Source organism: Trachypithecus francoisi, unplaced genomic scaffold (genome assembly GCF_009764315.1).
Source record: "Trachypithecus francoisi isolate TF-2019V2 unplaced genomic scaffold, Tfra_2.0 Lachesis_group4, whole genome shotgun sequence".
NCBI classification, from domain to species: Eukaryota; Metazoa; Chordata; class Mammalia; order Primates; family Cercopithecidae; genus Trachypithecus; species Trachypithecus francoisi.
The window spans coordinates 35625251-35649633 of record NW_022681469.1 but is presented as its reverse complement, the minus strand read 5'-3'; the positions used below and the strand labels follow the sequence as shown (position 1 = coordinate 35649633).

Here is a 24383-nt window from a genome sequence, read left to right as displayed (position 1 = left end):
CAAAAAAAAAATAGTATGTAATGAAACAAATGAATGGAAGAAAATTTGCTTAGTGTTATAAATAATCAGAGAGAAGTCAAAAACTTATTTCCTTGGACTAAAATATCCCATTCAACTACAAAAGTCAATTGAGGCTACTTCTAGGTTTTAAATTTTTCTATGTCTTCATAAGGGTCTAATTTCTCCACTCTCAGATATCTGGTGTATTACATAACTCTTCTGCTTCAGTTATTTCCACCTTACCAGGTACTGCTGGCAAAGCAGAAGCTAGAGATAGTTGCATTAGTACAACCCTGGGTTTCTTCCTTTTATTCATTCATTAATTCATTTTACAAACACTTGTTGGGCATACAAGCTAAGAACAGTAAAAGACAGCTCATCAAAAAATAAATGAATTATTCCCTCATGGCATAAATAAATGTTAAACAAAAGATGTATTATTACTAAAGAAATAACTGAGACTGAAAAAAAGACGTAGTATTACCAACTGTGGTGATATAAATGAAAAGTTTCAGGTGCAATGAAGACCATAAAACGACAAAACAATATCCAACTTATGTTGTCATTCACAAAAACCTTTAAGGAGGTGACATTTAACCTGAGATCCAAAGGTGGGCAATGGAGAAACACCTCCAAGAAGAGGAATGGTGTATCTACTGCCTGAGTAAAGAGTGCCTGGCTTGTTCAAATAACTGAAACTTTTAATTTATCCATGACTAGCACATACACTGTAGAAGAAATAAGGTATAAAAGTCAAGGTGTAGAGAATATACATTTATATAGTATTATTAATAAGGGGGAATTTAAAAAATATTGCCAAGCCCCTTCTCTAAAGAGCAAAATCAGACAGGATACTGGATTGAGGGATTAAAGAACAACTCAACTTTGAGTTCACAAATTCCCAAACCACAAGAAAACCAGATTACACAGTACTTTCTCTCTTTATCTCACATGAATGAGGACCAAATGAAATAATATACTAAAACTGCATAATTCACAAAGCAGTATGTACATTTTAATTGTTAATATAAAAGCATTTCTAATTTCATTTCAGCCTTAATTCTTATTCCAAATATAAAGTGGTATTCATCTTTCAAAATTCTCTAGTGCAAATCTCCAAGACATCTCCCTAAAATAATAACCTTCCTTTTGTCTGCAGTAAATCTATTTTTCCTATTAATGAAAAATTTAAAAATATTTTTTGCAAAGCCTTGTCAAACTTACATTCTAATGCATTATAAAGAAATTCAAAATCTTCATTTGTTTTAGGATTATGCCTCCGGTGATAGTCCAATTTTATCCATTCTTCTTTTTCTCTTATCTTCCTTAGTTCTTGCTGTGTTTCCCATTCCAACCTTAAGCTTTTCTGTCTTCTTAAATTCTCTACGAAGATTTTAGCATGCCATTGCCTGTAGTAAGTCTGTATCACTATCACCTATAGTTAAAAGGAAATAGAAAGTGTCTATCATCAACTTTTTGATCAGACATTAAAGGCAATGATGATTATTTCAATTACAATTCCATAAGAAAATACTGAGTCTAGTTTTAGCCCTAGACTAAATAGATATTTTCACAAACACTAACATAAAAAACATGTATAATGCATGTCACTGGTATTTGACTTTGAATTCTCGCAAACACACTTTCACAGAAGGATGTTTGTACAATCCTTAACAGAATAGACTCTGGAGTAAAACTTAGTTTGAATCTTCCTTCTGCTACTCACTAGTTGTTTGATTTTGGATAAGTTACTTGCCATCTCTATGCTTTAGTACCCTCATGTGTAAAACAGTGATAATAAGAGTATACATATAAAGTGCTTAACCCAAGCCTGATACATCATGAGTCCTCAATACTATTATTGTTATAAATATTAATTATCTCCATCTTATCTTAAATGCCACTAGCTTAGGCTCATGTTTATAACAAAACTGTATTTCCTAAATGCACATCAGGTAGGTATGTGTTGAAACCATCAAAGGCAGGTTAGATAAAATGGAGACTGACGCAAATAAATATTTATTAAATTGTATCAAACATGAATATGTTTGGAAGTACACCATAGTACTAAACCCTCAAAAAGTCTATGATACAGCTGAGAGAGTTTATCATTTTTTTCTGAGAGTTTATAATTTTATTAAACTCATAAATAAAAATAAAATGTGAAGAGGTCAGATGAAGACTGATGATAGAGCTTATGCTGATGCATCCCTTACTCTCATCCTAATGCCTAATAATTATAGAAAAACTATGTAAAGCAGGTATCAACAAAGATACTGGATCAAACTGAAGGGGTCCCCCAAAAGAAGAGAAACTCTGAAGAATCCCTTCAACAAAAGAGGCTGGTAGAATGAATTGAAGAAAGTCTGTAACCTAATCATGCACTGGAGAAGCAAGTCAGAAAATACAGAAGGGGCTCTAGGACTGCTCTAAGCCCAACACTGATGGATAGTCTGAGCAGAATGGCCACTAACCAGGTGACTGTTTAAAAAATGCAAAAAGGAGAGGTTCCTGTAAAATAGTTAGGCAAGGAGCAACAGAGATATTCGTCCCTAGGCAAGAGTGGTGAGTGTCCCAGAAGGTGATACCCAGGATGAAAAAAAAAAAAAAAAAAAAAAGCCCCCATCTGGAAAACTAGCTTTCTCCCATAATCAAGCTTTACATGTCCCCTAAAATCATGGGGTCAGACTGGGTGAATCAATATGCTATTGGCACATTGGACATTAAGAATCTCAAACACATCAGCAGCATCTAGAAAATTATTAGAAATGCAAATTTTCAGGCCCCATCCCAGAGCTATTGATCAGAAACTCCTGGGGCAGCACAGGATTCTATATATTCATGAGCCCTCCAGATGATGCTTATAATAAAGTTTTAGAACTAGTAGAGTAAGTCAAAACAAAACAAAATACAAGAGCAGACTAAATATAGTTAATATTTTCACAGAGAAAGGAAAGGCTATCAGTATAAAATAATATAATGAGCCAAGAAAAAAGACTGGCAACATTTTTATTTTTGAAATTTAAAAAATTAATAGAATACGGATTAGCCTGAGTGCTACTAAACTTGTTAAACTTATCTAAAACACCAAAACACATTTGTTTAAACACAGAAGTTTTTTCCCTTTCACGTGACAATCCAGGGATCAGCACAGCAGTTTAGGGCTGGTAAGAAAGCGCTGTCATATTTAACAAATGGTTTCCTACTTATATGTCCCAGATGGCTGGTCCACTTACCAGCTTCCAACCAGTAAACAGAGGGAAAAGGAACAAAGAGCATTTTAAGAATGATAACTGTAAGTGGCTCACATTGTTCCTCACATCTCGCTGTCCAGGTCTTAGTTATATGGCCTCACTGATACACAAGGGAGGTGATGAAATGTGGTCATCAGTGGAGCAGACACATGCTCAGATAAAGCTCTACTACAATAGGAGAAGGGAAAAACGGGTATTGACAGAGAACTAGTAGTTTCTTGTAAGCTGATCTGCAGAATGTGCAGAACATAAGAAGTAACAAGTAGGCAAGAAAATTAGGTAAGAAAATCTTTTAGCATGCAGGACAAAGGCTCATAAAAATGTTAAATGTTTCTTTTGGAATTTTAAAACATTCCAAAATGTTTCTTTTTTTTTAAATTTTTTTTTTTTTTTTTCTTTTTAGGCAAAGTCTCACTCTCACCCAGGCTAGAGTACAGTGGCGTGATCTCAGCTCACTGCAGCCTCCGCCTCCTGGGTTCAAGTGATTCTCATGCTTCCCCTCCTGAGCAGTTGGAACCACAGGCACGTGCCACTATGCCTGGCTAATTCTTGTATTTTTAGTAGAGACAGGGTTTCACCATGTTGCTGAGCTTGGTCTCCAACTTCTGGCCTCAAGTGATCTGCCTACCTCAGCCTCCCAAAGTACTGGGATTACAAGCCTGAGTCTCGGCATCTGGCCTCATTCAAAAATATTTCTGAGATAAGTTCCAGACAAAATGAGGAAAGCTGATTACAGAAATTCATAAAAGCATAAAAGAGGAATATTTCCCAGAGCAAGACATGGACTCTCAGAAAGGGTCCGTCATGAAGTCTCAAGAATATTACAGTAAGTTTGCCAAATACCAAGGATAAAGTGAAAATCCTGACAGCTTCTAGAAAGAGGAAACTAAGAAAGGATGGGGCAGGAAATGAAGAAAAGCCTAATAAGGTTCTTGACTTATTCATGGAAACGATATATAGCCTGATTAGATATGCACTTGGTATAAAAAATTTAGTTATGTTAAAAAAATATGTATGAATAACTGTCAGAGGCGTGTGAACCAGAGCAACTCCATCTTGAATAGGAGCTGGGTAAAATGAGGCTGAAACTTACTGGGCTGCGTTCCAGGCTGCTAGGCATTGTAAGCCACAGGATGAGATAAGAGGTCAGTAGAAGATACAGGTCATAAAGACCTTGCTAATAAAACAGGTTGCAGTAAAGAAGCTGGCTAAATCCCACCAAAATCAACATGGCGACCAGAGTGACCTCCGGTCATCCTCACTACTACACTCCCACCAGTGCCAAGATGGTTTACAAATGCCATGGCAACATCAGGAAGTTACCCTACATGGTCTAAAAATGGGAGGCATGAATAATCCACTCCTTGTTTAGCATATCATGAAGAAATAACCATAAAAATGGGCAACCGGCACCGGGCAACCCTCAGGTCTGCTCTGTCTGTGGAGTAGCCATTCTTTTGTTCCCTTACTTTCTTAATAAACTTGCTTTTACTTTATTCTACAGACTTGCCCTGAATTAGTTCTTGTGGGAGATCCAAGAACCCTATCTTGGGATCTGGATCGGGACCCCTTTTTTGTAACATAACCACTAGAAAAAATAAAATGCTTATTTCTGAACTACGAAAGAACAAAAAAAGAAACATTTAATCAAACCAACAAAAAGAAAAGGCTAAAAAAGCATAAACAAATAAGAATAATTAGTAAATGAAACAAAATGAAATAGCAAGAATGAGCCCAAAAATATCAGTAGTCACACATAACATCTTTCTTGAAACAAGAAAGATTTAAAATAGTAAATAGTGAACTCAAAACCTATTAAAAAAATAAACATGACCCAAGTAGAAAGGAATCAAAGTTAAAATAACTTATTTAATAGAAATGTACTCCCTATATCAGCTTTTAACAAATCCCTCTGTTTACAGGTCACACCTCACTTCCACCTCCCACAGAACCTCCAATTCACCTTGCAAGACTCTATGGGGCAAATCTATTTGGTTCTTGATGCCATACTCATTGGCAGGCATTTAGATTTTCACTCCCTCTGTTCTAGTAAGTCAAGTTAACATTTTTCCATCTGCTTTAAAACTTAAAAAAAAAAAAAACACAACTGACATTTACTCTTCTTATGTATTCTTTGTCCTTGTATATTTATACTTTTATTCTTTCAATATCATTTTTTGGAGTTTGGAAAATGACAGTAATTTCCATTTCCTTACCTAATATCCATTCTCCTCTACTTTCTCCTACTAAGAAGATCTCAATCTCATTGAGGAGCAATGATATGCTACTTTAAAAATTCATTTATCACACACTTATGCAGTAGGGATAGTCACATGACATAATTCAAGTCAGTGGGATGCAACTAGAAGTCACTGGGTGGGGCTTTCCGGGGAAATCCTTGAAGGTGGCATTCACGGAACATGCTGCCTTGACTTTTCCCTTCTTCTCATATGGAATGCAGACATGATGAAAATTAGTCAACCATTTTATCTTCATACAGTAACAAGCTCATGATGAGCTTAATGGAGTAGAAAGATGAAAGGAGTTTATGATTCTGATGACATCATAGTCACCACCCATGCCCAGTACAGTAAGAAAGTAAAAATTAATTTAGACTAAGAAAGTAAAAAATTGTCAGGCTGGAATAACAGGCACTAATAAGCTCAGCTACAAAACTAACAAAAACAGTATTTCTCCCAAGGACACTCTACAACTATAAAATATTTTAACAATCCCCTTCTTTGAGTGACTGCTATTTTCTTACTCACTGAGAAACTTTGTTCTCTAAATTCATAAACTATCAGAAACTTTCCTGTTTGAAATTAGACCAGTAAGAAAGAAACATTCCACTCTTGCCTAGAGGTTGTACATCATTTTGACAGAGAGAGGTAGCCTCAATTTGCAACCAAGGTGCTGAACTTCAGAGAACTTCAGAGAAACATTTCCCATCTCCTTTAACTTTGTTTCCAAAGGAAGGTGACCTTGGTCTACTTCACAGTCCAGACCTAATGTTGGCCCATTTATACATACCCTTGTTTTGCATTGAGACTATCAGGATACTGCTTCCCTTAAATCCCACTCAAACTTCACTCTTCCCCAAATGATACAGTAACTCCACATATTCCTTTATCTGGTGAAAATTAGTTTAGACTGAAAAAGCAAAAAATTATCAGGCTGGAATAACTGGCACTGACAAAGCCTGCTGTAAAGTTAGCCCCATGGTTCCCCTGGTACACTGTTTCCTTCAGGGCAATTAAGTCAACAGATTTAACTTTTTCCCACTACAAGTTTGTCTCTAAAGATATCGGGCTGAATAGCCTAGCTCTAGATTTCTTGTCATTTGAAAATCAAAATCTCTTAAAGTCACTGCTTTCTGGTCATTTTTACTCACAATAAATTGATGGTAGGAGGTAGATCAAATAGGTTGAAAGTGAAAGAATGAAAAATGATAGACCATGCAAAAAAATAAAACAGAGTTGGAGTGACTACGTTAATATCAGAGAAAATTGACTACTGTCCTATTTGGTTTCAATTAGTCTGGAAAGTTCCCTTGGTGATTCTACTGTGACAAGCGTTCAGGCCAAGGGACAGCAGTGTTAAGAAAGCTAATAATGGTCAAAGGCAATACACAAAGAAGCTGGGTTTCCCTAAGAGGAAAGGAAGGATTAGGAGCATTTAGGATTCTGGTTCTTTACATGGAGATAAAGACTGCTTTGTTGGCCGTGAAACATGACCCATACTCATGAGTATTCTTTCTCAAGCGAATGTGGCTTGGAGAAACAGACACACTCAGAACAACCGGCTTATGTATCCAATTTTTAGTATTCATCCACAATAAAAGTTACCTCACCGCCTTTAGTCTTTGAGCATGGTATTCTGCTGCTGAAAAATACTTTCCTGGTGTTACCAGTTTATCAGTCATATTTGATACATATACACCAATGTTAGTCATCTGTGTGGATGTTGTATTTGTAGTTTGTTGGAGATTTTTTTTCTGAAAAACTGTCTAGAAGAAAAACATTAAAAATTTAAATAAGTATCCTCTATATACACACATAAGTGAGTTTTTCTACATATGTAAGTTAATTTTCTTTTATTAATTGCCGTATAATTACTTAAGAGAAATTTGAGAGAGTCATACAGTATAATTATTGAGTCTATACCTTCAAAAATCTAAAGGGAAAAATGAAAACATTACCTGTGTATCCCTACAAAATACACTGAGTCTTTCGGGAATCTTTTTAGGTACAGTTTGTGTTCCAGCATGGTGATACTCTACTCCAGTTATTTTATGTCTGAATCCACCAAGAAATGGTTTGTGAAAGTCAGATTTGACAATCTCAACAGCTACCTGCTGGTATCGATCAAGGCCTGAGAGATAAAACCAAGATTCAATGAAAGTTCAACCAAGAAGGGACTCAAAAATACTTTCTCTAAAAGACATCAAATAACAAACCTGTTTGGACAGTGACAGTTACGATTTGAGAGACATCAGTTAATCCATCTATTCTTTTGACTGGATACAGATCTGGATTTGTAGAAAAGACTTCCACTTGTATAATTTCCTGTGGCTTAACTCCATGTTGTACTAGAGTCTCATTATTTTTAAGAATTTTTCCTAAAAATTGAAATAAAATTTTTAAAGTTTTATGACAAAGAAATGGCTATCCATTGATTTTATTTTTTGTTTTTTAATTGACAAATTAAAAATTGTATATATTGTGTACAACATGTTTTGAACTATGTATACATTGTGAAGTAGCTTAATACAGCTATTAACATGTCCATTACCTCATATACTTATCATTTTATGGTAAGAACACTTAATATCTATTCTCTCAGAAATTTTCAAATATGTAATATATTATTATTAACTATAGTCACCATTTCTAGAAATGGCTAATTGCACATTCTCATTTTAAGGAGATGGAAAATATCAAAGGTGAACTTTGAAACTTTGAACACATATTTAATTATTAAATATAGTATTAATATATTTACTCATAGGAATACATATTTAATTATTAAATATAGTATTAATAGTTTCTATTAATAGTTTCTACCTCTTGCTCTGATGTTAGTACAGAAAACTCCATAATAGTAAGTTTTAGTGGCATTTTTGAGCAGGAATTTGGCATTATAAATAACACTATATTACTCTCAGTTTATCAGGAATATAAATATACAATAACCATGAAACTCCATAAACATTTAAAAAATAAAGACATTCTATGGTATGAGCAAAATAATATACTAAACGTTCATTCTACTAAAAAAAAAAAATGCAATGCGTTAAACGTAAGTACAGGACATATCCATATCAAGAGGAAGGATAATTATTTTAGTACCCATCTTACCCCTCATATTAATTCTTTTTCACATTGCTATAAAAAACTACCCAAGATTGCATAATTTATAAATAAAAGACATTTAGGCCACACTTGGTAGTTCACGCCTATAACACCAGCACTTTGGGAGGCTGAGGTGGGTAGATCACTATGGCCAGGAGTTCATGACCAGCCTGTCCAACATGGGAAAACCCAGTCTCTACTAAAAATACAAAACTGAGCCAGGCCGTGGTAGCACGCTCCTGTAATCCCAGTTACTCAGGAGGCTGAGGCAAGAAAATTACTTAAACCTGGGAGGAAGAGGTTGCAGTGAGCCAGGATCACGCCACTGAACTCAAGCTTGAGCAAGACAGCAAAACTGTATTGAAAAAAATAATAAAATAGGTTTAACTGGCTCAACATTCCACAGGCTGTACGGGATCATGGCTGGGGAGGCCTCAGGAAAATGTGGCAGAAGGTAAAGAGGAAGGAGGCATATCTTACGTGGCCGGAGGAGGAGAAACAGAGTGAAGGAGGAGGTGCTACACACTTTTAAACAATCAGATCTCATGAGAATTCACTCACTATCAAGAAGACAGCAAGGTGGAAATCCGCCCCCATGATCCATTCGCCTCCCACCAGACCCCTCTTCCAACACTGAGGATTACAATTTGACAAGAGATTTGTGGGAGGACACAAATCCAAACCATATCATGCTGCCTTTGGGCCCTCTCAAATCCTCAAATCTCATGTCTTCAAATTGCAAAATACAATCATCCCTTCTCAACAGTTCCCCAAGTCTTAACTCATTTCAGCATTAACTCAAAAGTCCACAGATCAAAGTCTCATCTGAGACAAGGCAAGTCCCTTCCACCCACGAGCCTATGAAATCAAAAACAAGTTAGTTACTTCCAAGATACAATGGAAATATAGGCATTGGGTAAATATACCCATTCCAAAATGGAGAAATCAGCCAAAACAAAGGGGCTACAGGTCCCATTCATGCAAGTTCAAAACCCAGCAGGGCAGTTATTGAATCTTAAAATTTCAAATAATCTCCTTTGATTCCATGTTTCACATACAGGCCACACCGATACAAGGGATGGGCTCCCAAGGCTTTGGGCAGCTCTGCCCCTGTAGCTCTGAAGGGCTCAGATCACATGGCTGCTCTCAAGAGCTGGCACTAAGTGCCTGTGGCTTTGCCAGGTGTACAGTACAAGTTGCTAACGGATCTACCATTCTGGAGTCTGGAAGATGGTGGCCCTCTTCTCACGGCTCCACTAGGCAGTGCCACAGTGGGGACTCTGTGTGGGGTCTCCAATCACATATTTCCCCTCTGTACCACCCTAGTAGAGGTTCTCCATGAGGGCTCTGCTCCTGCAGCCAACTTCTGCCTGGACATCCAAACATTTCCATACATCCTCTGAAATCTAGGCAGAGGCTCCCGAGCCTCAATTCTTGCCCTCTGTGCACCCATAGGCTTAATACCACATGAAAGCCACTAAGGCTTATGGTTTCCACCCTCTGGAGCAATGGCCTGAGACATATCTGGAGCTCTTTTAGCCAAAGCAGGAGCTGGAGTGGCTGGGACACAGGCAGAAGTGTCCTGAATGGCCCTGCACCTAGCCCACAAAACCATTTTTCCCTTCTAGGCCTCCAGGCCTGTGACAAGAGGAGCTGCCGTGAAGGTCTCTGAAATGACTTTGAGGCATTTTCCCCATTGTCTTGGCCATTAACATTTGGCTCTTTTTTATTATACAAATTTTCCAGCCTGCTTTAATTCCTCCCTTGAAATAGGGTTTTTCTTTTCTACCAAATGGTCAGGCTACAAATTTTCTAAACTTTTATGCTCTGCTTCCTTTTTAAATGTAAGCTCCAGTTTCAGATCATCTCCTTCCTCACACATATGACCATATACTGTTAGAACCAGCCAGGCCACATCTTGAATGCTTTGCTGCTTAGAAACTTCTTCTACCAGATACCCTAAATCATCACTTTCAAGTTCAAAGTTCCACAGATCCCTAGAGCAAGGACACAATGCTGCCAGTGTCTTTGCTAAAACACAGCACGTGTGACCTTTACTCCAGTTCCCAATGAGATCCTCATTTCCATCTGAGACTACCTCAGCCTGGTCTCCATTGTCCATATCACTATCAGCATTTTAGTCACAACAATTTAACAACTCTCTAGGAAGTTCCAAACTTTCCCTCATCTTCCTGTCTTCTTCAAAGGCCTCTAAACTGTTCCAACCTCTGCCCATTACCCAGTTCCAAAGTTGCTTCCATATTTTCAGATATCTTTACAGCAATGCCCAACTTCTTGGTACAAACTTTCTGTATTAGTTCTTTCTCACATTGCTATAAAGAACTACTTAAGATTGGGTACTTTATAAAGAAAAGAGGTTTAACTGGCTCACAGTTCCATGGGCTGTATAGGAAGCATGGTTGGGGAGGCCTCAGGAAATTTACAATCATGGCAAAAGGTGAAGAAGAAGGAGGCACATTTTACATGGCTGGAGTGGGGGTAAGAGAGAAAAGGGAGAGGTGCTGAACACTTTTAAACAACCAGATCTCATAATAACTCACTATCACAAGAACAACAAGGGGGAAATCTGCCCCCCATGATCCAATCACCTCCCACAAGGTCCCTCCTCCAACACTGGGGAATACAATTCAACATAAGATTTGGGTGGGGACACAAATCCAAACCCCCAGTACAGAGAAGCATAGATGCAGAATCACTTACTTTCTCTCTTTTCATAATCAGAAACTCATATAAATTAATTCATGCCATGGTAGAATTAAGCCTCAGTTTTGTGCTAGAAAAAGTATACATTGCTTAATTTTTATGATGCTATTGTTTTAATTTCTACTCACTCCTCCCGCATCTAACCAGCCACTGGTGTATTCAGTAAATTGACTAACTTTCTTTCTCTATTTTAAGGCATACAAAAGTGTAATTATGTGACTGGCTGCTGTTTTGTGTCATGGAAACTTTATTGATGGAATCTATATTAATCTTCAAAATTTATGGCCCTTCTAAATTGCAGTTAGAAATGTGAACACTGCAAAAGGTTTACTTATGCTTAGAAATCCACCAGACACCACTACATAATCCAACTTACAATGATAATGGTTCAACTTACAATTTTCTGACTTTATGATGATGCAAAAGCCGCACACATTTAGTAGAAACCATACTTCGACTACCCACACAATCACTGTTTTTCACTTTCAGTGCAGTATGCAATAAATTACATGAGATATTCAACACTTATAAAAGAGTCCTTGTATTAAATGATTTTGCCCACCTGTAGGCTAATATAACTATTCTGAGCACATTTAAGGAAGGCTAGGCTAAGCTGAGATTTGGTAGGGTAGGCTTACCAAATGCATTTTTGACATATGATGTTTTCAATTTATGATAGGTTTACTGGGACATAACCCAATCATAAGTTGATGAGCATCTGTAGTCTATTTTGGCTATGTTCAAGAAAGCACATTCTAAGATCTTTGAGTTTCTACTTCACACCCTAAATTCTTCAGTTAAAAAATTAACATAAGGGCTGGGTGTGGTGGCTCACACCTGTAATCCTAGCACTTTGTGAGGCGGGTAGATCATGAGGTCAGGAGTTCAAGACCAGCCTGGCCAATATGGTGAAACCCGTCTCTACTAAAAATATAAAAATTAGCCGGTATGGTGACGCATGCCTGTGGTCCCAGCTACTTGGGAGGCTGAGGCAAGATAATCACTGGAACCCAAGGAGGTGGAGGTTGCAGTGAGCAAGATCATGCTACTGACTCCGGCCTAGACAACAGAGTGAGACTCCATCTCAAAAAAAATAAAATTAACATGAATGTCATATGGACTTTATGATAGGTTGACTAACTGCCCCAAGTATGTCTACATTCTAATCTCCCAGACCTATGAATATTACCTTATATGGCAAAAGTGGCTTTGCAGATTTGATTGAGAATTTTGAGTTGGAAAGATTTTCCTAGATTATCTGGTTGGGCCATAAATGTAATCACAAGTCCCCTTATTAGAGGAAGAGGAAGATCTGATGACAGAGAAGGCCATATGACAGAAGCAGAGAGAGATTTGAAGATGCTACAGTTCTGGCTTTTAAAAAGGAGGAAGAGGCTAATAAGCCAAGAAATACAAGGAATGCAACTCTAGAAGCTGGAAGGGCAAGGAATTAGATTCTCTTCTGGAGCCTCCAGAGGGACAGCAGCCCTGTAGACACCTTGACTTTATCTCAATGAAATTAATTTTGGATTTTTTGCCTCTAGAACTATAAGCGAAATATATGTGCTGCTTTAAGCCACTAAATTTGTGACTGTTAGAACAGCCATAGGAAACTAATACAGGGTCCCCAGAGCCCCCTTTATTTCCCTACTTATTTCTGTAATGGGTTTAATCCCACCAAACTGGAGCTCAAGTTCTAGTACTAGCAGAAAGCACTTTAGAGGATGGCTGGCATAGACTCAAGCTCTTTTGTAATTGCTGCTGGCATAAGCCTGTTACCCAGTGGTGATGCCTGGTACTTAAAGAAGAAAGGTCATGAAGTACAAAGAACAGAGAAATCCTTAAGTACCACTAGCTGGCTACTACAATCTCAAAGTGCTCTCTCATCCAATTTTGAACTTCACCTTAAAATTAATGCACAGTAGTTTCAAATTCCCTCTGAAGTCATATCTACATTTAAGTTCAGACTCTGCCACTTACAAGTTTTGTGACTTTGCATAAGTTTCTTGAGTTTCAGTTTCCTTCTCCCGAAAAAAGAGTTACTAGTAATTCCTACATCAAAAGGCTGCTGTGTTGATTAAATTATAAGGTAGGCAAAACATTTTTTGGAAGTGCTAGCATACAGTATATGGTCAATAAATTAGTCACCAACACCAACAATATGGTCATAATCATTATTACTAATAACTATTTAAATTTTAGCTTTTGTATACCAAATCAAGTTTTAACAATCACTTATCTGAACACATGAACATCTTACTTTTGGAGTACATTTACTATAATAGGTTTTTTTAAATAATTTGGAAATTAAATAGTTTTTCTCTGGAACCTTTTTATGGCATCATTATAAGTCAATATAAAAACTTTAAAATATTAGGATCTGTTCAGACATATTCTATAAAAACATATATTTAGGTAGGCTAGTCTGATAAACTGTAACAATTAATAAACACTATGCCCTCTCATGACACAAGATTAATATAACTTCCGTGGGCTGTTCAATATCATCCACAAAATATAAATATACCTATCATCATGGAAATGTGAATTGACCTTAATGTACAGAACACTCGTAAATCATTTTCAGTCCTCTTCCTGTTCTACACATTCTCTTTTATCATCCATTTTTTCAATCTCATCTCCTCCCGCTACCCATATATAATCTACTTCCAGCCACTGAACACTTCTTAACACTTCCCGAAACTTCCACATTTTCTCACCTCTTTGTGACTTGGCACAATTATTATCACTTTTATTAAACAAAACTTTCTAGAATCTACCAAGTTCCTTCCCCTGTTCCCACAGCTTTTTGTGCCTATTTCCATGAAAGCGTTTACACATTACGTGGTAGCTACTGCATGCATCTTCTTCCTTACTAGTCTGTAAACAATTTTAGAATAGGAATCTTATTTCGCATTTCTCTGTATCTTCATTTCTTAGCAAAGTATCTAGAACAAAGTATGTCCTTACTAAATATGTGTTGAAAGAGTGAATGCATAACCCACAATGTTCAATTAGTATCAAGGTATTTACTTTTTAAAATCAAAGATCTTGATTGTTTACATCTTAAAACTAGAAAAGTCCTGGTATGTTTTATTAGCCTCCAAACTTACCTGAGTATCTTATCTGCAGTACAGAAAGTGGGATACCTAATAAGTGTGAAAAATGGTCCTTGAGATATGTAAGAATGGTATCAACCTTAAAAGATATTACAATTTCCTGGCCCACTGGAATAAGTACAACTTTTACTGTAAATTAAAAGAGAAAACAAAGAATTATAATCAAATACAGCAAAGGTCAGCAAACTACAGTCCACAAACAGATACAGAATTATGTGTTAATTTTTAATTATATAAAATGCAAGTTGTTCTTGCTAGTGTTTCCCTGCTGCGCCCCAATGATAACAGTTACTTTTAATTTTCTATAAGGAGAAGTGGCCAACATTTAGTTGCTTTGAGAATCAATCCATAATCTCAATAATTAGCTTTAATGTTCAATACCTGGTATGTATTGTTCAGATATAAGCATAGGAAACATCCCAGGAAATTAGGCATTTTGGCATAGTGAATTTAGGAAAGAGAGACCTGAGACAGACAATGTCCCAGAAGTTAGAAATGCACTATAACTACTTTCACAAAGAGGGACATTATATGGCTCAATCCCCTCTAGAAAAGAGAGAATCAAGATTCTTACATATTTAAAATGTTTAAATATTATTATAAAATGATTATCTGTTCACAAATACAGGAAGGAAATACGGTATGTAAAAAGTAATTAATATGGGTAAACTGTTTTACATCTATAGACTTCAAATTTTAATGGAGAAGACGTAAAAAGATGGAGTATAGAATAAAGACTGTGGGTCAAAAAAGTTTTGTACATTCCTTTTCTAAAATTGCAGTTTTCATAAAGCTAAAAGTAAGACATTTATCAATAACATGACAAAATTTAAGTAGGCACTGGTAATGCTAAGGTTCTTTGAGCTTGTTAAAATTTGTTTTCACAGTTCTCTATCAACAAAGAGAATACTTTCTCAGATGGCAAACCATGAGAAGGTTATTTTAATTGTCTTCTCAGTGCAAAAAACTATAATCAATTTTAAAGCTTTCACAATAGTGACTTCTTAAGCTTTGGGAAGTGGAAATGTGTTAAGGGATTTGTGAAGCTCACGAGGTACAGGATCAAGACAACATTTTTTTTAAAAATCACCATGTGTTTGCTGTAAGTTATAGTATCAGGGAATGACAGAAATACCCAAAAATGAAACCCAAATTTACATTAAATACTAAAATTGAGAGATACCTGCGTCAGTCAGGTATAATCAGGCTTCGGTAGTTTTCTTTCCTTCTTTTCATTCTTTACTTATATGGACACATCACACAAGGGTAAACTACCCCACTAGATTCAAAAGCTACATTTTACCAGACAAACTAAGCTGCTATTATTATTGTTGTTAAATCATGGCTCATGTTCTCCACTCTGTAGGCAGAAACTCTCTCACAACTCATTCACAAGATGGAAAAGGAGCAGTCAATTAACCATGCAAGTAGAATGGTTCTCTGTGTAACCATCTTATTGCTGCTGCCACTCTGCTGTTATTAAGAATGTAATAATAACTACTATATGCTATCAACATTATTTTATGTCTTTAAAATTAACCTACAAAGAAAAACAATGATTTTTCTGAAGGAAAATATAAGCTAACACTAAACAGACTACAGAAATACGGAAAAGCAACATAATATGTAGAATAAGTGAGCACTGGATATGAAACTAGAAAATCTATTGTCAAGTTCCCATCCACCTATCCACCTCTTGCTATTTAGATACAACAATTAATTCCAAATTGGCATGTAAAATAATTCCCATTTTAGTCAACAATTTCTCCATCATTTTTCAAGATCATAAACATTTTTAAAACCTACTTTCTTTGAAAAAATATATAAATATCAATTTTTAAATTTAATGAAGATCATTCATTGATGAAAAATAGATATTGCAGAATAGAGAAGCTTTCACAAATAGTTAAGAGATTCAAGCAAAGTAACTCTGGAAGTTTGGTGGATAAGGGAAAGGGAAAGGGATATCAAATGTAAAACAAATCTTTAAGCGAAAATAAGCCAACAAGAAAACACAATCATTCTTCAAAATGAGAAAATGAAATAGCCTATCTTCCTTAGGTAGCACCTGTTGCTAGAGAATCTTCCATTGATTCTTGCAAAGACTCCTTTATAGCCTTTATTTTATCCAGAAATGCCAAACTATCATCATTTGGACTCTGCATTGCATATTGCTTTTCATGATGTTGTGGAGTATATGAAACTTGTCTTGGTGATATAACCTCTTTCATGAGTTGTTCATTGTCTGGTTCCAGGCTTGAAAAGATTTGGTCACTCTGCTCCTCAACATGTATTGCATGACTCTCACTGAATTGTTCTGTCCCAGATTCATGCTCTTCAGTTTGATCTGACTCTTGAGGCTCTTCTGAGGGAACTGGAATAGTGACAATGTCAAAAGCATTACTTTCTTCTGTTGAATTGGCTATATTCTGAGCTTCATACTTCTTGGGCTGATTAGACATTTTCCTGAATTAAGAAAAATAAATACATTTACTACATAAAGTTCCTACACCAAAAATCAAATTCATTGCTAGTACAGAGTAACATTCATAATATTCAACTAAAGTGCTGCTCATTTAAAAAAATGTTTATCTTACTAATGGCATCAAGTTAAAAAAAAAAAAAAGAACCTCAAAACAATAAATTTGACAATACTCTGCAAATATATAGAAAAATATTTTTAAATATCTTGTCATTTCTTCCTTATTTATTCCTTATTTTAGTCTCATATTTTTGAGACTTCCTTATTTAATGAAGAATGCCTCATGAAAAGACTTTCTGAATTTCTTTTTTCTGAATACAAAACTGATATATGGATGTTTCTAGCATGACAAATTATTAGAAGCTCCACGGAACCAGCCAGCTCTATAGCAAGTGTACCCTGAATAGAATACACTTTTTGTAGTAGCTCTGCTCTTACAAATTGTAGCAGAGGTCTGCAATGACCTCTGCTCCCCCAAATAAACCTATTAACAACAAATATGGGTTGAGCTTGGAGCTGACTAGACCCACAGCTATAGCAGCCAAGAGCTTGGGTTTGGAAGACAAGACGACAGCATCTGAAAGATTGGACCGGGATAGTCCAGGGCATCCCAGAGCCGGGCTGCAGATGCAGGAGCTAAATCGGAGAAACGAATGTCCAATATAGCAGGGAGCTCACCTATGGAAGTCAGGAAAGGAAAATAGGGAACGTAGCCCCAAGACCAGATTTCTATGGCAAAGACAAGGGTAATATGAAACCTTGGAACAGTAGTGAGGTGGAAAAGCTCTCTCTGGGGCTTCTGCCTTGAGTACAAATCTTTATGGAGAAAATAAATTCACCCACAGCTAGTGGAATTCTCTGGATACTGGATTATAAATTTTAAAAAATGGAAACATCTGCAATAAAAATATATAATTGTTGATCTCAGTGAATAAGCTATACAAGATTAGAGACAGTTGAAGAGAGAATTAGTAAACTGGAAGATTAAAATGATTTTATACAGAATGATGCAAAAAGATGAGATACAAAAACTATGAGACTAAAAGCAATGGAAAAGAAAGTCTAGCATGTTTTTGCTAAGCACATATTTTGTTGGCAGCTAAGAATGATTTTGTATTGTGAAACCAAAAAACAACAAAGAAGATGCACTGGAGACTACATGTAGTCTCTGCAGTCTGAAAAAGACCTGTGAAGTCCTTTTCATAAAATGTTTGCCAGCTTCTGAACTAACATATGTCAAAATGGAGTCCCAGTAGGAAAAATAGAAAGATAGAAGAGAAAAAATATTTTTATGTATTATTTATTCTTTTTGAGATAAAAACTTGCTCTGTCACCCAGGCTAGAGTACAGTGGTCCAATTCCAGCTCACTGCAACCTCCGCCTCCCAGTTTCAAGTGATTCTCCTGCCTTAGCCTCCTGAGTAACTGGAACTACAGGCATGTGCTACTACACCCAGCCTATTTTTGTATTTTCAGTAGACAGGGTTTTGCCATGTTGGCTAGGCTGGTCTAAAACTCCTGGCCTCAAGTGATATATCTGCTTCGGCCTCCCAAAGTTCTGGGATTACAGGCATGAGCCATGATGCCCGGCCAGGAAAAATATTTCAAAAGGTAATAGCTGAGAACTTTTCAAAACTGATAAAAGAATATGGATCCTCAGATCCAGGAAGCATAACATAAATATATACCAAACAGGTTAAATAAAAATAATGAATAGCCATATACATTGTAATGAAATTACAGAATATCAAGGACAAACAGAAGGTCCTGAAAGTACAATGATAAAGAACATAACAGCTACTGTTTTGAATCATATTAATTTGCTGACATTAATACAAAGAAAAGTAAAATCACTGCAGACTTATCAGAAAAATAGTAGCCAATGCAACAATAGGCTAACTGACAGAAGATAACTATCAACCTAGAATTGTGCACCCGGCAAAATTACCTCGCAAGAAAGAAAACAGAAGCATTTACAAGTTAGTTACTAAGTTACAACCAAGATATTTGCTCTAAAGGAACTTCTAAGGAATATACTCAAAGGAGGAAAATGATTTCAAGGGATGTCTGAAGTGCAACTTGGAAAGGTAAATGTGAAAAATCATAAACATATGGATAAATTGAAACAAATACTGTTAATACAAAATAATAGTAAATTGAAATATTAGACAATAATACAAAATTGGGAAGGGAAAACCAGACCAAACTCTCAAATCCTTATACTGTTTATAATTTTTTTTATTTGTATAGATTTAGGGAGTATAAGTACAGTGCAGTTTGAAGTCTGGGCTTTTACTGTGACCATCAACCAAATAGTATACATAGTACCCACTGAGTAAGTTCTCATCCCTTATACCCTTCCCATGCTCCCTTTCTTTCAAGTCTCCAATGTCTATTATTCCACTCTCTGTGTTCATGTGCAGATGTTATTTCACTCTCACTTACAAGTGAGAATACACAGTATTTGACTTTCTGTTTCTGAGTTATTTCACTTAAAATTATGGTCTCCCATTCCAAGGGGGACATATTCTTAACCCTAGACTTCGTTACTTAAATATACATAGTTAAATCTCACTACAAGCAATAAAAAACAGAAAATTAGTTTTTAAATTTCAAAACAATCAAGAGGGAAAGAAGTGGAATGAGAAAAGCCTGAACAAAGCTCAATTTTAAAAAAGGTCAAGAAACCTCTTCAGTCTCTCACCCACAAAAAAAACAAAAAATAAACACACACACACACACACACACACAAAACACCATTTTGATTATTTTCTCCTGTAACACAGCTTAATGGCCCAATTAGAAAGAGGATATCATAACAAAGCCCTAACTCCTAGCAACATATTCATCTGCCCTCTTTGAAGAGTCTGAGGTAATGCTTTTGCTTCTATCTAAGGGGTCATCCTCACTCTAAACTGGCCAAGATGGTATCTTTTAAAAACAGCAATAGCAACAAAATCAAGAACTTCTGCTCTTCAGAAAACACAACTGGGAGAATAAAAAGACAAATCATAGACTGGAAGATAATTTTCACAAAATGCATATCTGATAAAGGACTTATATCCAGACTATATAGAGAATAATATGAAAAAATAATATTTAAAAAGGGTAAAAGATTTCAACAGACACTTCACCACAGAATACATATAGAAGGCAATTAAGCAGGGGCAGGCCTAGGTTGAGGCAAGTGCACTATCCTGCACTACTCTACACTTGTACTCATGTCTGAAAATGAATGACTCCTAAAATGTTGGGCCTAGGTGCATCATTTGGATCATCCCAGTCTCAACCCTGAGAACAAACACATAAAAAAAAGCTCAAGCCAGGCGCGGTGGCTCAAGCCTGTAATCCCAGCACTTTGGGAGGCCGAGACGGGCGGATCACGAGGTCTGGAGATCGAGACCATCCTGGCGAACACGGTGAAACCCCGTCTCTACTAAAAACACAAAAACTAGCCGGGCGACGTGGCGGGCGCCTGTAGTCCCAGCTACTCGGGAGGCTGAGGCAGGAGAATGGCGTAAACCCGGGAGGAGGAGCTTGCAGTGAGCTGAGATCCGGCCACTGCACTCCAGCCTGGGCAACAGAGCGAGACTCCGCCTCAAAAAAAAAAAAAAAAAAAAAGCTCAATATCATTACTCATTGTAAAAATGGAACTTCAAATCACAATGAGATAGCACTATATACCTATTAGAATAATTAAAATAATATTTTTAAAGCTCTCTAATAGCAAGTGCTAGTGAGTGCATATAAAGACAACCGGTACACACAACAACATGGATGAAACTCAAACAAACTATGCTCAGTGAAGAAGCCAGCTCTACTAAGGCTGTGTAGTATTGACTCAATTTATATGACAAATCCTAGAGTTAGAAAATATACCAAAGCCTAAGGGTAAAGATAAGAGTTGATTACAGAAGGATGTGGGGATTTTTTATGTGATGGAAACACTCAAAATCTCAATTGTGGTAGTGGTTATGCAAACTATATGTGTTTATTAAAAAGTACAGCACTCCAGACTAAAGAGGGTAAATTTTATTGTGTCTAGATTATCCCTTACTAGAAAGATATAACAAAAAGTAAAAGCAATGAATGCTCCTTTCAGTAGGAAGAAAAAAAAAAAAGTGTGCTATTAAGACTAGGACAAAAGGAATTTCAGTAACAATAAGAATTTTTGAAAATCGACGAGGCAGGGAAAAAAAACTGATTCCAGATGTAAGGTCAGTGGTATAGGAAATGAAAAATAGCAAAGAAAGTGAAAATATATGGGAAAATATAAATGCACTTTGGCTGTATAAAAATAATGTTGGGGCGCACCCAAGATGGCCGAATAGGAAAAGCTCCAGCCTCCAGCTCCCAGCATGAGCGACACAGAAGACAGGTGATTTCTGCATTTTCAACTGAGGTACCGGGTTCATCTCACTGGGGCGTGTCGGACAGTTGGCGCTGGTCCCCGGGTGCAGCCCAAACAGCGAGAGCTGAAGCAGGGCGAGGCATCACCTCACCTGTGAAGTGCAAGGGGGAAGGAAATTCCTTTCCCTAGTCAAAGGAAAGTGAGACACACAACACCTGGAAAATCGGGTAACTCCTACCCTAATACTGCACTTTACCAAGGGTCTTAGCAAATGGCACACCAGGAGATTATATCCCACACCTGGCCCGGAGGGTCCCACACCCATGGAGCTTCCCTCATTGATAGCAAAGCAGTCTGAGATCTAACTGCAAGGCAGCAGCAAGGCTGGGGGAGGGGTGTCCACTATTGCTGAGGCTTAAGTAGGTAAACAAAGCCACTGGGAAGCTCGAATTCGGTGGAGCACACCACAGCTCAACGAGGCCTGCCTGCCTCGGTACACTGCTCCTCTGGGGACAGGGCATAGCTAAACAAAAGCAGTAGAAACCTCGGCAGAGGCAAATGCCCCCATCTGACAGCTTTGAAGAGAGCAGTGGATCTCCAGCAAGGAGTTTGAGATCTGAGAACGGACAGATTGCCTGCTCAAGTGGGTCCCTGACCACTGAGTAGCCTAACTGGGAGACATCCCCTACTAGGTGCAGACTGACACCTCACACCTCACACAGCGGGTACACCCCTGAGACGAAGCTTCCAGAGCAAGAGTCAGACAGCAACACTTGCTGTTCAGCAATATTCTATCTTCTGCAGCCTCTGCTGTTGATACCCAGGCAAACAGGGTCTGAAGTGGACCTCAAGGAAACTCCAACAGACCTGCAGCTGAGGGTCCTGACTCTTGGAAAACTAACAAAAAGAAAGGACACCCACACCAAAACCCCATCAGTACATCACCATCATCAAAGACGAAAGGCAGATAAAACCACAAAGATAGGGAAAAAGCAGGGCAGAAAAGCTGGAAATTCAAAAAAATCAGAGCGCATCTCCCCCCTAAAGCAATGCAACTCATCGCCAGCAACAGAACAAAGCTGGACGGAGAATGACTTTGACGAGTTGAGAGAAGAAGGCTTCAGTCAATCAAACTTCTCAGAGCTAAAGGAGGAACTACGTAACCAGCACAAAGAAACTAAAAACCTTGAAAAAAGAATGGATGAATGGATAACTAGAATAAGCAATGTAGAGAAGACCTTAAAAGAACTGATAGAGACGAAAATCATAACACGAGAACTACGTGACAAATGCACACGCTTCAGTAACCGACTCGATCAACTGGAAGAAAGAGTATCAGCGATTGAAGATCAAATGAATGAAATGAAGTGAGAAGAGAAGTGTAGAGAAAAAAGAGTAAAAAGAAATGAACAAAGCCTTCAAGAAATATGGGATTATGTGAAAAGACCAAATCTACGTCTGATTGGGGGGCCTGAAAGTGAGGGGGAAAATGGAAACAAGTTGGAAAACACTCTGCAGGATATCATCCAGGAGAACTTCCCCAACCTAGTAAGGCAGGCTAACATTCAAATTCAGGAAATACAGAGAATGCCACAAAGAAACTCCTCGAGAAGAGCAACTGCAAGACACATAATTGTCAGATTCACCAAAGTTGAAATGAAGGAAAAAATGTTAAGGGTAGCCAGAGAGAAAGGTCGGGTTACACACAAAGAAAAGACCACCAGACTAACAGTAGATCTCTCAGCAGAAACTCTCCAAGCCAGAAGAGAGTGGAGGCCAATATTCAACATTCTTAAAGAAAAGAATTTTAAACCGAGAATTTCATATCCAGCCAAACTAAGTTTCACAAGTGAAGGAGAAATAAAACTCTTTACAGACAAGCAAATGCTTAGAGATTTTGTCACCACCAGGCCTGCCCTACAAGAGATCCTGAAGGAGGCACTAAAGTTGGAAAGGAACAACAGGGATCAGCCATTGCAAAAACATGCCAAAATGTAAAGACCATCGATGCTAGGAAGAAACTGCGTCAACTAGCGAGCAAAATAACCAGCTATTATCATAATGACAGGATCAAGTTCACACATAACAATATTAACCTTAAATGTAAATGGACTAAATGGTCCAACTAAAAGACACAGACTGGCAAACCGGATAAAGAGACAAGACCCATCAGTTTGCTGTATTCAGGAGACCCATCTCACACGCAGAGACACATATAGGCTCAAAATAAAAGGATGAAGGAAGATCAACCAAGCAAATGGAAAACAAAAAAAAGCAGAGGTTGCAATCCCAGTCTCTGATAAAACAGACTTTAAACCATCAAAGATCAGATGAGATAAAGAAGGCCATTACATAATCGTAAGGGGATCAATTCATCAGGAAGAGCTAACTATCCTAAATATATATGCACACAATACAGGAGCATCCAGATTCATAAAGCAAGTCCTTAGAGACTTACAAAGAGACTTAGACACCCATACAATAATAATGGGAGACTTTAACACCCCACTGTTAACATTAGACAGATCAACGAGACAGAAGGCTAACAAGGATATCCAGGACTTGAACTCAATTCTGCACCTAGCGGACCTAATAGACATCTACAGAATTCCCTACCCCAAAGCAACAGAATATACATTCTTCTCAGCACCACATCGCACTTATTCCAAAATTGACCACATAGTTGCAAGTAAAGCATTCCTCAGCAAATGTAAAAGAACAGCAATTATAACAAACTGTCTCTCAGACCACAGTGCAATCAAACTAGAACTCAGGACTAAGAAACTCAATCAAAACCGCTCAACTACATGGAAACTGAACAACCTGCTCCTGAATGACTACTGGGTACATAACGAGATGAAGGCAGAAATAAAGATGTTCTTTGAAACCAATGAGAACAAAGATACATCATACCAAAATATCTGGGACACATTTAAAGCAGTGCATAGAGGGAAATTTATAGCACTAAATGCCCACAAGAGAAAGCAGGAAAGATCTAAAATTGACACCCTAACATCACAATTAAAAGAACTAGAAAAGCAAGAGAAAACACATTCAAAAGCTGGCAGAAGGTAAGAAATAACTAAGATCAGAGCAAAACTGA

At 37.3% G+C, this 24383-nt stretch overlaps 1 protein-coding gene across 4 annotated transcripts in view; it reads right to left on the bottom strand.

Moving 5' to 3' along the window:
* IQUB (IQ motif and ubiquitin domain containing) overlaps window positions 1–24383 on the bottom strand; it is a 94737-nt gene that overhangs the window by 50198 nt on the left and 20156 nt on the right. For 3 of the 4 annotated variants that reach the window (XM_033192238.1, XM_033192239.1, XM_033192236.1), the window contains exons 2-7: window positions 16517–16914; window positions 14443–14577; window positions 7711–7872; window positions 7453–7625; window positions 7105–7260; window positions 1225–1435 (exon numbers count right to left, since the gene is read on the bottom strand). In XM_033192238.1, coding sequence (XP_033048129.1) covers window positions 1225–1435; window positions 7105–7260; window positions 7453–7625; window positions 7711–7872; window positions 14443–14577; window positions 16517–16910 — 1231 coding nt within the window. In that variant the 5' untranslated portion in view covers window positions 16911–16914. The remainder of the gene's footprint in view (window positions 1–1224; window positions 1436–7104; window positions 7261–7452; window positions 7626–7710; window positions 7873–14442; window positions 14578–16516; window positions 16915–24383) is intronic. The other variant, XM_033192237.1, reaches the window with a different exon arrangement.